Here is a 14,485-nt window from a genome sequence, read left to right as displayed (position 1 = left end):
GTGTAAAGTAACTGAGTACATTTACTCAAGTACTGTACTTAAAGGTAGGGTAAGTGATTTGCGTTGGTTAAAATAATTGTTAAATAGCTCTATATTCTGATAGTACTCATTGCTATAGAGTGTTTGTTCAGTATTAGGAGTCTCCTTGTCTCTCCACCTCTTTATTAAACAGAAAATGCATTTTCGTTTCAGTTTCAGTTTCATTTCCAATTTTATCCAACCAGGACAGAGAACTCAATCAGGATATAGATTAAACAAGTGAAATTGGAAGTGATGACACTAAGAAATGAGCATGCAAAATTGGAACTGGAACACTATACAAATTAAGCTTAAAAATTGGTACTTTCTCCTGATTGGCTGAGCTTTTGACACCTACCGAAAAATGTATTTTCTGTTTATTAAAGAGCTGGAGAGACAGGGAGACTCCTGTTACTGAACAAACACTCTATAGCAATGATTACTATCAGAATATAGTATTTTAACCTTTTAACAAAATACTTTTTGTTTTAACCAAAAAATATCACTTACCCTACCTTTAAGTACAATTTTGAGGTACTTTTACTTTACAGGAGTACTTCCAATTTGAAGTGATTTTACTACTCAACTACATATCAGAGGCAAAATATTGTACTTTTAGCCTTCTCCACTACAATTATTTGAAAACCTTAGTTACTAGTTACTTTGCAGATGTTGATTATTATTACAAAACATACATTAACCACTTCAGCCCTGTACACATTTCGGCCATTTGAAAATAGCAGATCTACGAACTCACAGTGCATTGCATCGCAACGCATTGTGAGCTTGTCGATCTGCTATTTTCAATGATTTGTATACATTTGAAAACTTGAAATGGCCTGGGACATTCTGCATAATGAGTACTTTTACTACAAGTACATATTGATGCCAATACTTTTGTACTTTTACTCAAGTACATTTTGAATTCCGGACTTTTGCTTGTAACAGAGTATTTCTACATTGCAGTATTGATACTTTTACTTAAGTAAACAAATTTAGTACTTTCCCCACCACTGCCGCAGCCACCCACTGGTTAAAATAAATAAATACATCAAACAATGCTGCAGTGATTCTCAACCCGATTGATTGATTGATTGAATACTTTATTAACAGTTTGCCAAAAAGAAAAGCACAGAGGTATACAGATTCATACAAAAGGATGCTAAAAGGATAACCCAAGAAAGCCTATAGCTTATTTCCATTGGGTGTGTATTCAATCCATAGAAACATTTAAAGACAAACAATATACAATTACATGCAAAAAACATCATATGAGTAGTAATCAAAAAGAAAAATGTGTTCTGTAAACAGTTGGGGGATGATAAGCTTCAATCAAAAGCATCAATCAAAAGCATCGATAACATCAATCAAAAGCTTAGACTTTTTACAGGGGCCAGTTACAAATTGCAGCCATCTGTACTGTAAGTGCTCTTTTAGAGCGGTTTTATTTTGATACTTAATTTAGAAATTTGCAGAAAAAAAGCACATGAAAGTACAGTTCAAATACAAGGTCAACTAAATAGGATTGAAAAGCCCATGGAAGCCAAATGGCTTGTTTCAAATGGGGTCCCCATGTACTCAATTCATAGTGACATTAAATGACAGACAGATATACACTACTATGCAGACATCATATAAACAGTTTACAAATTGAAAAATAAGAAACTAAAATAGGTACGGTAAAAAAAAGGGGGGTGGCGGTTAGGTTATGACTTTTACATGGGCCAGTTTTGAATTGCAGCCACCTGAAGGTACTCTTTTAGGGCGGTTTTGATGGAGAGTTGGGTTTTACTCTCTTTCACTGCTTTTGGTAAGGCATTCTACATTTTTGTTGCATAGCAGGAGAACTAATTCAACAGGTGTAATGATAGTTTGTTATCAGTGAGCCAGATGCAGATCGTATCGAGTTCAGAGCTGAGAGCTTTTTCAACCTGCAGCCTGTTCCTTATTAATTTCAACAAGGACCCCCTGTTTGATATGCATATTAGAACTCTGTTTAGAACTCCTATTTGATATGCATATTAGAACTCTGTTTAGAACTCCTATTTGATATGCTTATTAGAACTCTGTTTAGAACTCCTGTTTGATATGCATATTAGAACTCGTCCACACAAACTCGGACGTTGTGTGCCACACATCACTAATAAAAGTAAAAGTATTGTCAGGCAACAGAATTGTATTTTATGCTGTAATCAACTCAAGTTCATGGTGACATCAAAAACTCCTGTACTGTGCTGGAAACAATTCCTTCTAACTGACAATATGACATTCCTCGAGTCGAATTTCAACAACAAAGCTACAGACGGGCTGAAATCTGTCTACTGCAAAACGTTTATCAGACACATGTAGAAAAGCCCTGACTTCTAGGTGAAACGTGTCAGTTTGACCGGGTAGTGAGAAGACATATGTGGCCAGGCTGAGTCAGGCCAAAGATGACACTAAAATATGATATGATGACAGATACCAAGCTCATTCATAAACAGATATAAAAAAGGGTTAGGTAGGGCTACCAGTTGAAGCAAAAGCAATTTACAAAAAAGCTAGTCCTCCAAGCTGGTGGTGGAGGCAGCCAGCAAATTGTCAGTAGTAGCAGGCAGGTGTACATCCTCTGTCTTCACTTCATTTACACGCCTTAAACCTATCGCATCCCCATCCTCCCTCAAGACACCAAGGAGGTCCCAGGAACGAGGCAGCATATGGCGGGTGAAGACCAGATGTGCCAGCAAAGAGGATGAGACAATGATGAGCAAGGTTAGCAACATTATCAACGTCCTGAAGGGAAAATACTGGAGGATCTCCCCTGTTAACTCGTCCTCCCTCCAACCTGGGAATACCAGGACAGGGGGGAGGTGGAGTATTGGCTCCCCACTCAAAAGTCTAAGCAAAGTCCCCAGGATGAAGCCGGCAGCTGCACCATATCCATTGGCGTGGATACAATGCAGGACACAGACGATCTGGGGGAATATCATGCAGTACTGCAGGTCTGAAATCATCAGCCAGAGAGCCAAGACACCTTCCCCAGAGAAGGCCAGACCTGTGCCAGCCAAGCCCGCCAGCAGAACGGTTATGCGGATCACCCATGCACACTCCCTGTCTGATGCCTTGAAAGAGAGCGGGAAAAGACTTGATATTAAATAAGATGTCACCCCAGTGACGATGAAACATGCATGCATCATAAGATCTAAGTATTTGCTGTCTGACTGTGTCTTATTTCTGACTGCACAACAGTCTTGCCTGTTGGCTGTCTGAGCTTCTTCTGGTGCCTAAAACCATCTTTGTTTGCCCTTAGAAGTGTTTATACTCTATGGTCACTGAAGAACTCTAAGTGAGAAACGTTGTTGTTTTCCTTTTTTTTTCTCCTTCTCTTAATCGCATCCATCTACAGTACATGAAGACACGCAACCACAAGTGCACACAGACACATGCATAGAGACACAGTAAATGGTTACGTACCTACAAAAAGACACAAACACAAACGTGCATACACACACACACACACACACACACACACACACACACACACACACACACACACACACACACACACACACACACACACACACACACACATTCACATTCACAGAGACACAAAAACACATACAGTATACAGTGCACAGTTTCAAACCTGTTTCCGGAGAAGGTTCTTGTAGATATTATGAGTGAACATGGACGCAAAAGAAAGCAGGGCCGAGTCCATGGAAGACATGACAGCTGCACTTATGGCTCCAATACCCAACACTGACACCCAGTGTGGGGTGAGGTTTTGCAGGGCCAGTGGCAGCACATTCCCTGCCTCCCCGCGCTCAAAAGGAGTTGGAAGACCGTACAGTGTCTGGTTCCAGTCTGAGAAGATGAACTTCAACATGTTTGTGTCTTATACTCAGTAGACCAGCAGAGGGCAGTCCACTGACAAAATGTATGTTTTTTATCATTGATCATCATGATGACAACAATTAGGAAATAAATACACTCATTCTTTAACAGTGTGTGCAATGTGTGTGTTTATAACGTACGTACCTGCAGTAGAAGCCACTGCTCCTATGATGACTGAGGGAATTCCCATGATGACAGCGGGGACAGCTGCAGCAAAGCAGGTGATCTGAGCCTGAGCAGGTGATGCAGCAGAAAGGACCCTCTGGTAGAAAGCCTGCAAGCACAGTCCTCCCAGAGCCTTTAGCACGCACACGCATGAGCACACACACACAGACACACACACACACACACACACACACACACACATGCTGGGTTTTCATACAAAATTTTATTCATCATAAAACGCTAATATATGGAAAACATGAATGTTTCAAATATATTTAATTGTAATATAGTATTGTACAGCCTCTAGATGATGATTGTGGTCTTCTGTACTTAATGAAACATATCCTATAGTCTATTTGTTTGCATGTGTGTTTGTTAGTGTTTATCCATGTATTAGCCTTTTTTAAACATTACATATTCCAATTGTTTCTACGGTTCCAAGATGTAGTACTTTACTTGTGGTGTGCGTTCACTTCATTGCAATTTCAAATACTGTCTCTTCTACTACAAATTTGTAAATGGGTAAACAACCTTTTTTTATGCAGGCCTGAGTGCTTCCATAAATCAAACTCAAACTCCAGAAGATATCAATGAATCTAATATGAATATGATATGATTAATGCTTCAAAACAATAACCACTTTTTTAAAAAGTAAAAGAAAAACAACTATAACAAACAACTTTTTAATTATATCTTTTTCAAAAATGTACATGGGGTCAGCATGAAGTTCCGTCTCAATCACTTGCTGCTTCCAGACACCTGACATCTCTTTGCTGTAACCAACTTGTCAATGTCTTAATCATTAAGCTATGCTAAAGTTGCAGCTGTCCCAACCTCCTGTACAAGTGGATATACAAATATATAATACTATTCTATTCTACTAATATCTATTGCACCCGGATCAAACTTCATGCACTGAATCTTGCTTTGTGGAAATGTATTTGAGATGAGAGAGCCCTATTCCACTGTATCATTAGGTTAGCGATGGTTTGGCATACTGATCCAAAATTGAATTGAAAATCCTTTCAAAATTGAACTATTTTCAAAGATAAAATAGTGTACTCTTTACTCAAGCTTATTTCAAATGATAGCAGTAATATCATCCTCGGGTCTAAACAAAGGAGCTGAACCAATGAGTGCACACATGGATATGTAAACACAGTAGATACATAGCACTAAAAAAGCAACAACTAACCAATGAGAGTAATTCATCTATCCATTTTCCAGCATCCTCCATCTTCAGCTCACCCATCCAGGGCTGGTATTGTAAAGATGTAAGTGTGACATTAGATGATGATGGGTTGAGAAGCAGGAAGGGAACACAGAGCCACTGGAGGGAGAAAAGAAGAAAGAAAGAAAGAAAGAAAGAAAGAATAAAAAATGAATAAAAAATAGACAATGTTAAATACCTACAACACCTGACTTAATAATTATATACGGGAAAAAAAGAAAAACTCAAGTAAGTAAATTAAATACCACAGCAGTTGTGTGATTAGAGATGTGCTTTGATTTGAGGTATAGTGGGTTAATATTACTCATTTTTACAGTGTACAATTGCCCCGCCACGGGGGCAATTGTAAAACTCTGACTTATTGCATTAAAAGTAATATTTGAGTCTTGTCCTTATTAGTAAAATCATATAAATGTCAGTATTATTTAGGGCACATATGTTTCTTATATCAAAATATGACTAGTATATTTCCAGTAGTCTGTGAATTATGAAGCAAAATGTAAAAAGTGTTACTTTTGACCCCATGTCTCCCTACTTCCTCGCCAGCAAACGGAAACCTTAACTAGAAAAAGTGCTCCTCGGAGCACAGCTCTCCGCCAGGTCAGGTAGTTTATTGTGGCCTCCTGGTGGCGCTATAATAGGCCAATGTGAAAAGGGTGCCATTTCTTCTTAGGCCTTGCACGGCAACCTGCATTCATGATTTGAGGCATTTTGTTCCAGAAATGTGGTTTGCTAAATTAGACCTGCTGGTGGCGCTATAAGAGGCCAATGTTAAAGAGTGGCATTTGTTCCTCAACATAGTGTGAATGTGCGTACAAAGTTTGACTGCAATCGGACACTGCGTTCATGATTTGCGGCATTTTGTTCAAAACAAGCCACTACTGCAAACTTTATTTGTGAATCTTAGCCAATCAGGATGGAATATGAAAAATAAAACAGATCCGTCTTGATCACATGACTATAGAGATCATGTGTACCGACTTGTGTGAAATGTGGATAAAATGGGAAGGAGTATTATAAACTTTTTTTTTTACCTAAGTCGGCCTCCTGGTGGCGCTATAAAAGGCAGATGTGAAAAATGCAGGGCAAAGGTTTTTCCTTAACCTGTAGGGAGTACGCATACAAAGTTTGACACAGATCGGTGCAGTTATAGGTTAAAACACGAATCGGCCTGTTATAGCGCCACCATGAGGCTGATTTAAAAATTTCACGTAAATTGCACGCTGTGTTCATGATTTGAGGCATTTTGTTCAAAACGGAGCACTCCTGCAAACTTTGGAAGCCATTTTTAGCCAATCAGGGCGGAATATGAAAAATCTGAAAGACCGGTTTTGTTTAATGACTATAGAGATACTGTGTATTGATTTGCGTGATGTTTGGACAAAATCTGTAGGAGTACTGTCAAAAAATTTGTTTTGCACAAATCGGCCTCCTGGTGGCGCTATAAAAGGCCCATATGAAAACTTTGGGGCAGAGGTTCTGAATTGGCATCCAAGGAGCGCGTGTGCACAGTTTCGATGCAATCAAGCCAACGGTGCCAGAGACACAGACAGAAGGACACACAGACACACACACGGAAGGACGGACAGGGTGCAAAACATACTCTCGCCATGCCTTTTGGCCTGGTGGAGACAATAAAGGCTTAAATGACGTTACCCCTCCTCTTTATTTATCCATCCATCCAGGTCCTATCAGATCCAATTATTTTCAATTATATTTCAGCTCAATTGGTAGAGCACTCACTCGCCTTTCGCTGGGTTACATCCTTCGATCCTAGGATCTACCAACTCTGGTGTATGACTGATGGCAGCATTCCATCTCCCAGAGGTCTAGCGCATTGTGAAATGGGGATAGATTCCCGCGCTCTGGCTGATACGGACAATAAGCCTCTACAACAGGGGTGGGCAACTTTGATGATGTAGAGGGCCACTATATTTCCACACTCACTCCAGAGGGCCACATTGCATATATACTGTTGGGCAGACACCGTATTTTACCTACATTTTTCGTAAATGAATGCCGTACTTCTATGTCACACAAAAGTAGCAAAAATAGCCGATCTACAAGCTCAAAACGCGCCGCGGAGCGACGTGTTTTGAGCTTGTAGATCGGCTATTTTTGTTGTTTGGACAAAATCTGTTGGAGTACTGGAGTACTTTTGAATTGGAATCCTGATTTTGTTTTTGCTATTTTTTTAATTGGAATCCTGAAAAGTAAAATTTTTATTTCATTTCAAATGCATTTAGTTATACTTATGTTAACTTTATGAACTTCAATACAAATACATTGGCCATAAAAAAGACAATATAATTTTAATACTAGTCATTAAGCTACTAATATAGACTGAAGTAATTAAAGCGGGTCATGTTTGCATGTTTGGAATTGTAAACAGCTGAAATCAATAATATATCAGTATTCTGATATTAACCTGCAGGCCGCATTAAGTGAAGGTAGGGGCGCGTGTGGCCCCCGGGCCGCCAGTTGCCCATGTATGCTCTACAACCTACTTAGACCCCTACGTGAAGTGGAAGGGTTTAATCACCAGGCTGTTTGCAATAGGCAGTATTCACCATGCTTATGAAGATGAACACAAGCTGAATGACATCAGTGTAGGCAACTGAATAAATCCCTCCCAGCAGTGTGTAGGTGACAGCGACGGCTGCAGACAGGATGATGCAGTAGGACGAAGGAAGATCGAGGATCACACTGACTGTCCCACCTGAAAAAAAACCGCACAATACATCAGTGTGTGAATGGTTGAATGTAACATTGTAAAGTGATTTGGATGTAAGCACCATACAAAAGAGACATTTACCAAGAGCAGTAACTCCCAGGAAGCTAACTCCCCCCCAATCAGGTTATGAGCGATTAATACTATACTATACTATATACTGCACACATGCACTCACGCACACAGCTATACAATCACACAAAACACTCATCTACCTCAATATTTAAAAAAACATACCCCCCCCCCCCCCCCACACACACACACACACACACACACATACCCATAGCTAAATATTGTATATAATTGTAACTCGTAGAAAGTTCTCACAGTGTTTCATTCTAATGTGGGACACAAGGTTAAAAAAGGGCTTCGATTTTGGGCAGTTTGGGGGTGCTGATGATGCGCCCTAAACACACCCAAGACTACCCAGTAGCTCTGTGCGCTCGTGTTTGCGCTTAAATAATGCCTCGCATAACTTGTGTGCCAAAATAGGGCCCTCAGACTTTCGAGGATCATCTGAGTTGTCAATAAGATTAGTACTTGACAAAGTACTTATCTAGTAGTCGGAGTACACAATTATCACTGACCCAAGCCTATCAGGATCCAGGCCACCCAAAGCAGGTCACATATCAGAATGGGAAGCAGAAGGATTGTGGTGATAGTGTTGCCATAACGATGCTGAAAAGGATCCATCATTGTCACAAAACACTGAGACCTCATTGGCTTAGCAAAGAACAAGCCTCCTGTTGGGACATAGCATGAATAGAATAGAGTAATTAGAAACACTGCAAAGTCTTAAACGAAGTGCAAAGCCAATTTCAAATATTGTGAAACATATGTAATAACATTACATAATAAGGCTGTCATGAACTCATGATACTCGATATGTACCGAAAATGAATCGAAATTGACGTTCGATACAGTGTATTGAAATTGCAAGCCGTATCGCAATTCTAGTACTATTTCATTATGTTACTCCTGCACATGTGGATGTCCGAGGGAAGCCACGAAGCTCTGTTATTGTCTCCGCCAGGCCGAAAGGCATGGCGAGAGTATGTTTTGCCTCCTGTCCGTCCGTCCGTCCGTGTGTACTTTTGTGTGTGTGTCCGTGTATATCCGTGTGTCATTCTGTCTGTGTACAGCTTCTCCGGCACCGTTGGCTTGATCGCAGCTAAACTGTGCACACACACTCCCTGGATGCCAGAGCAGAACCTCTGCCCCACATTTTTTCCATGGGCCTTTTATAGCGCCACCAGGAGGCCGATTTTTTTTACAGTACTCCTACAGATTTTGTCCAAAGATCCCGCAAATCGGTACACAGTATCTCTATAGTCATTAAACAAAACAGGTCTTTCAGATTTTTCATATTCCATCCTGATTGGCTAAAAATGGCTTCCAAAGTTTGCAGGCGTGCCCCGTTTTGAACAAAATGCCTCAAATCATGAATGCAGCTTGCAAATTCAGTGAAATCTTGCATGCACATTCCCACTAGGCCGAGGAAGAAATGCCACTTGAACATTTTCAAATCAGCCTCATGGTGGCACTATAACAGGCCGATTCGTGTTTTTACCTATAACTGCACCAATCTGTGTAAAACTTTGTATGCACACTCTCTAGAGGCCAAGGAAAAACCTTTGCTCTGCATTTTTCACTTCTGCCTTTTATAGCGCCACCAGGAGGCCGACCTATGTCAAACAAATGTTTTGATATTAAGCCTTCAGATCTTATCCAAATTTCACGCAAATCGGTACACATGATCTTGTATCATGTCATGTGATCAAGACGGATCTGTTTTATTTTTCCTATTCCATCCTGATTGGCTAAGATTGACATCTAAAGTTTGCAGGAGTGGCCCGTTTTCTACAACATGACCTCATGAACGCAGCGTCCGATTGGGGTAAAACTTTGCGCGCACATTCGCAATACGGTGAGGAACAAATACCACCCTTTTAACATTGCCCTGTTATAGCGCCAACAGGAGGCCAATTTTTGCAACACTTTTCTTTTTTATATTACTCCCACAAATTGTCTCCAAACATCATGCAAATCGATACACATTATCTCTATAGTCAAGTGATTAAGATAGTTCCGTCCAATTTTTCATATTCCATCCTGATTGGCGAATTCCGAACATTGCTGGCCCACAATAACCTACCTGACCTGGCGGAGACCTGTGCTCCGATGAGCACTTTTTCTAGTTTATCTTTGCATTCCGCACATGTCCCGCATACCTGCTTTCTGAGGGGGAACATTTTTGCCACAGCCGAGTTGACAGAGAGAGAAACAGCTGGTACTGTTGCATTGTAGAGTCCAGTCTGTCATTACTTTCCATTTCCCTGACCGGTAAAATATGACAGCCAACAATTCCCACATAATTTGCGCTCAATATTGAGTGCAGTCGGGGTGACATGCGACTCGCAAACTTTGAAAGGCAGTCATAGTAACTTGGAATGGGAAGAAATCATAACTTTTCAAAGAATGTTAACTAATTTTCTTAAAAAACAATCTGTGTGTAAATGTTTAAAAATGTATCTTAAAGGGCAAGACCACTTTGGTAGAGGTTTGGGTTGTGTAGTTACCTTGCCATGATGTAACTCCAAAGGTGGGCAAGAAATAAAAAATAATTGCTCCATTGATTAGAAATTGATAATTCAAAATATGCTCCTCATTGACTTACATTGTACGGTAAAACTGCTCTCAAAGTCACTCTTTTAGCACAAAAACGAACGCAAACAAAGTTGATTCAGACAATATAGAACATCACCAAACCCAGTACTGTTTTTTTTTTAAATAAAAATGTCAACTTCCTGTTGATTTTGCCATTTTTAATAAGTAGAAAACCTGGACTGGATCCGCGGATCCGGATTCAGATCTTCAAATAGTAAAATCAACAGGAAGTTGACATTTTTATTAAAAAAACAAACAGTACTGGGTTTGGTGATGTTCTATATTGTCTGAATCAGCTTGGTTTGTGTTCGTTTATGTCCTAAAAGAGTGACTTTGAGAGCTGTTTTACCGTACAATGTAAGTCAATGAGGAGCATATTTTGAATTATCAATTTTTAATCAATGGAGCAATTATTTTTTATTTCTTGCCCACCTTTGGGGTTACATCATGGCAAGGTAACTACACAACCCAAACCTCTACCAAAGTGGTCTTACCCTTTAAGTCTTCGATACTCTCATTAACATGGGAGTGGACAAATATGCTTGCTTTATGCAAATGCATGTTTATTTATTATCGGAAAGCAAGCGTAGATCCAGAAAAGAAGAAATGATACCGCATTAACATAAAAACCACTGCATATGCTCACGGACATAGAAAGCTGTGTCCTATACCGATAGCAAAATGGCAATACAAATAAATAAATAAAAAGTGATTAATGGCAATAAAATACTTAATCACGATTAACATAGAGGTGCGTTAATATGTTAACTTGTACATTTTGACAGCCCTATAAATACTTATACACACTCCAATAAGAGCTCTCCGTCGTGTACAAGCTTGAGCAATCAAATCCGGAAGTTTTGTGAAATTATTTGTGACATTTTTGTGACCCACCCACATTCCAGTTTGAGTATAAGATACGTCAATATACCATGTAAATGTCAGGAGGCTTTTCACTGAATTTAGAATGAATAGACATCATGTTTCTTACCTATGAGGAAGTTGATTAAATAGGAAGGGGGTGCTAAGGCCCAGATAAGGCCACGAGAGGGAGTGTAGACAGCCTCAGCAGTTCCCAAAATGTAGCCTCCTCCAACCCAGGTAGCTGTTCACACACACACACACACACACGCAGCACGCACGCACACACACACACACACACACCACACATTTAGACATTTGGGAATCCCTGGCCTATATTAAAGGAATAAAGTGGTCACGCAGTGTGAAAGATACACAGACACAGACAAAGCTGTGAGGGGGGCAGCGTGAAGTAACGCCTTTTACACGCACGCACGCACGCACGCACGCACGCACGCACGCACGCACGCACGCACGCACGCACGCACGCACGCACGCACGCACGCACGCACGCACGCACGCACGCACGCACGCACGCACGCACGCACGCACGCACGCACACACACACACACACACACACACACACACACACACACACACACACACACACACACACACACACACACACACACACTTTTTTTTTTAATAATACAAACTGTGTTATACTCCCGACCTAGTGGGAGACAGCAATGTGCCGTAAGGCATCCAGTCTGCCGGAAAACTACATGAAGAAGAAGTCGCACCTGCGCAGTAAGGCGGGCATAGCGGGCAAAAATGTGACGCAATACTTAACTTTCATACAAATTGTACAACGTGTAAGTACATTCAAGGTGTTGAAAGCAGCTTAGGTCCTTGCAAGAGTACTGAGTAATATTTGTACCAAGTGTGGACCCGGTTGGATTACTGGTGTGCTGTGAGACCCAGCACAAATCCCTCACAACGCTGAGTGGCACTCCATGGCCCTTGCCATGGGTTCTAATAGTATATAGATAATATTAGAGTAATAGCATATAGATATTTTATATTGTTATTGATCGCCATCTCAGTATTTAATTAAATATTCTTTGCAATCTCATTCAGATCGACTCTAAGCCATGTGCACAGGCAAATAAACACAAATTACATAGGCCTACTCACCTGTCATTGTGAAGATTCCAATCCAAATATTCATGTTACGTCCCCCTATTATGGTGACTTGACTCCTGGAGCCCACACATTTCTTCTCCTCCTGTCTGGACTTCTTAGAGGCCCAGATGCCCATTGCCAGGATCAGAGCATAGAAGACCAACAGTCCTACCAACCCAGCTATGTCTAGAGCCATTGTCAAACTGTAGACAGACAGACAGAGAGACAGACAGACAGACAGACAGACAGACAGACAGACAGACAGACAGACAGACAGACAGACAGACAGACAGACAGACAGACAGACAGACAGACAGACAGACAGACAGACAGACAGACAGACAGACAGACAGACAGACAGACAGACAGACAGACAGACAGACACTTTATTAATCCCGAAAGAAATGTGTTCTGTTCAACAGCTCCAGTTGCCACACATTCATGCATACAGATCGTCAGTAAAAGAAGCATGATGAATATATAAAAAAAACATTACATCAATAGAAATAGAATATAATGCAGTGAAAAACTATAAGTTGTAAGAGGTTAAAAGGCTAAGTTAAAAAAAACACAACACAGTTAAAAGCACAACTATAACTACAACATAACTTGACCAACCCCCCTTCCCCCCCACGTCCTCTCCCCCCCAACTTGTAAGACATAAATAAACACAGACTAGAGACTTTATCTTTGTTGTGGATTGCTTTTTGATAGTTTTTGCTTCATTTACTTAGTAGAGTATTGACTTTGAGACAGGAAACCAAGGACAGAGAGAGGGAAGACATGCAACTGACATGACAGGAGTTGGGATTTGAACTTGCGGGTCTTTGTGACTCACCAGGAGCATGTGGTCAGTGCACTAACTGGCTATGTCATCAGGCACCCATGAAAGAAATCATTTCTGTTCCATACTGATACGTATCAGATAGGGGTTGGGTCCATTTACATTGTCCAGTCTGATTTGCCAACATTGCTGTAGGTGCTGTGAGTGTAACGGCTCGTCCATTATGTGCAATGGGGCGATTTCTTTTTTAATTCTACCATGTAACTCGTCTCTAAAAGCTGTGACTAGCCATTGTATGGTGTTACACCAAAAGTGGTGTCTTCGAACCACCTAACAAACGCCAAAATCGTGCCCCCCAAACCCCTTTGGGGGGCACCTTTTGGGTGGTCTAACTAAGCCTCCCTCAAAAGCCACCTTTTCAGACTCGCTTTCACTGCCCAATTCAAATCCACCTTTCTGCCTTTTAATTTTTATGTTTTCCTTTGCTTATAGTTTTTTGCCTTTAGTTTGAAAAGATATACCAGGGACCCCCTATAAGAGAAGAAGTTTTACGGCTCTAATAGTGATTCTCAACCATTTTCATTTCAAGGACCCCCAGTTTGACATGCATTGGGTTATGGACCCCCATTTAATGGCATTTCTATCTCTGGGACCCCAATTACTATTGTAAAATCAATGTTAATTTAACTCTGAGAGTGTACCCAATGGAACCAAATGGACCCGTTAGGGTCCATTTGGTTCCATTTGTACACTCTCTGAGTTACAGATCCATAAGGGTCCATTACCATTTGGTTCCTAACTATCTTACCATTTAGGAACTCCCTCAAGGACCCCTGGGGGTCCCCGGACCCCACTTTGAGAACCAATGTAATAAGCTAGCCATGCAGACACCAAATGAATGTAGCCTGTCTCTCTCTGATGTGCAATTTCTCTGATGCGGGCAGCGCGCAACCCCACGATGTGTGCTCACTCACATTGTTGTAGTTTGATTATTAAACATAACGTACCTGCCGCCAAAAAAACAGCCTAT

The 14,485-nt window shown here is 40.8% G+C and overlaps 1 protein-coding gene across 1 annotated transcript; it reads right to left on the bottom strand.

Moving 5' to 3' along the window:
- Positions 1-2,558: 2,558 nt before the first annotated feature.
- Positions 2,559-12,867, bottom strand: LOC308089376 (high-affinity choline transporter 1-like; the record flags this gene model as incomplete). Its single annotated transcript, XM_080434061.1, has 6 exons — positions 2,559-3,119; positions 3,644-3,861; positions 4,036-4,189; positions 5,252-5,386; positions 7,858-8,006; positions 12,684-12,867. 6 exons carry the CDS (start codon positions 12,865-12,867, stop codon positions 2,559-2,561), a joined length of 1,401 nt encoding a protein of 466 aa, XP_080290187.1.
- Between the last annotated feature and the right edge of the window lie 1,618 nt (positions 12,868-14,485).

Source organism: Gymnoscopelus braueri (genome assembly GCF_963280865.1).
Source record: "Gymnoscopelus braueri genome assembly, chromosome: 1".
Classification (NCBI taxonomy): Eukaryota; Metazoa; Chordata; class Actinopteri; order Myctophiformes; family Myctophidae; genus Gymnoscopelus; species Gymnoscopelus braueri.
This window is presented reverse-complemented; position numbering and strand designations above follow the sequence as displayed.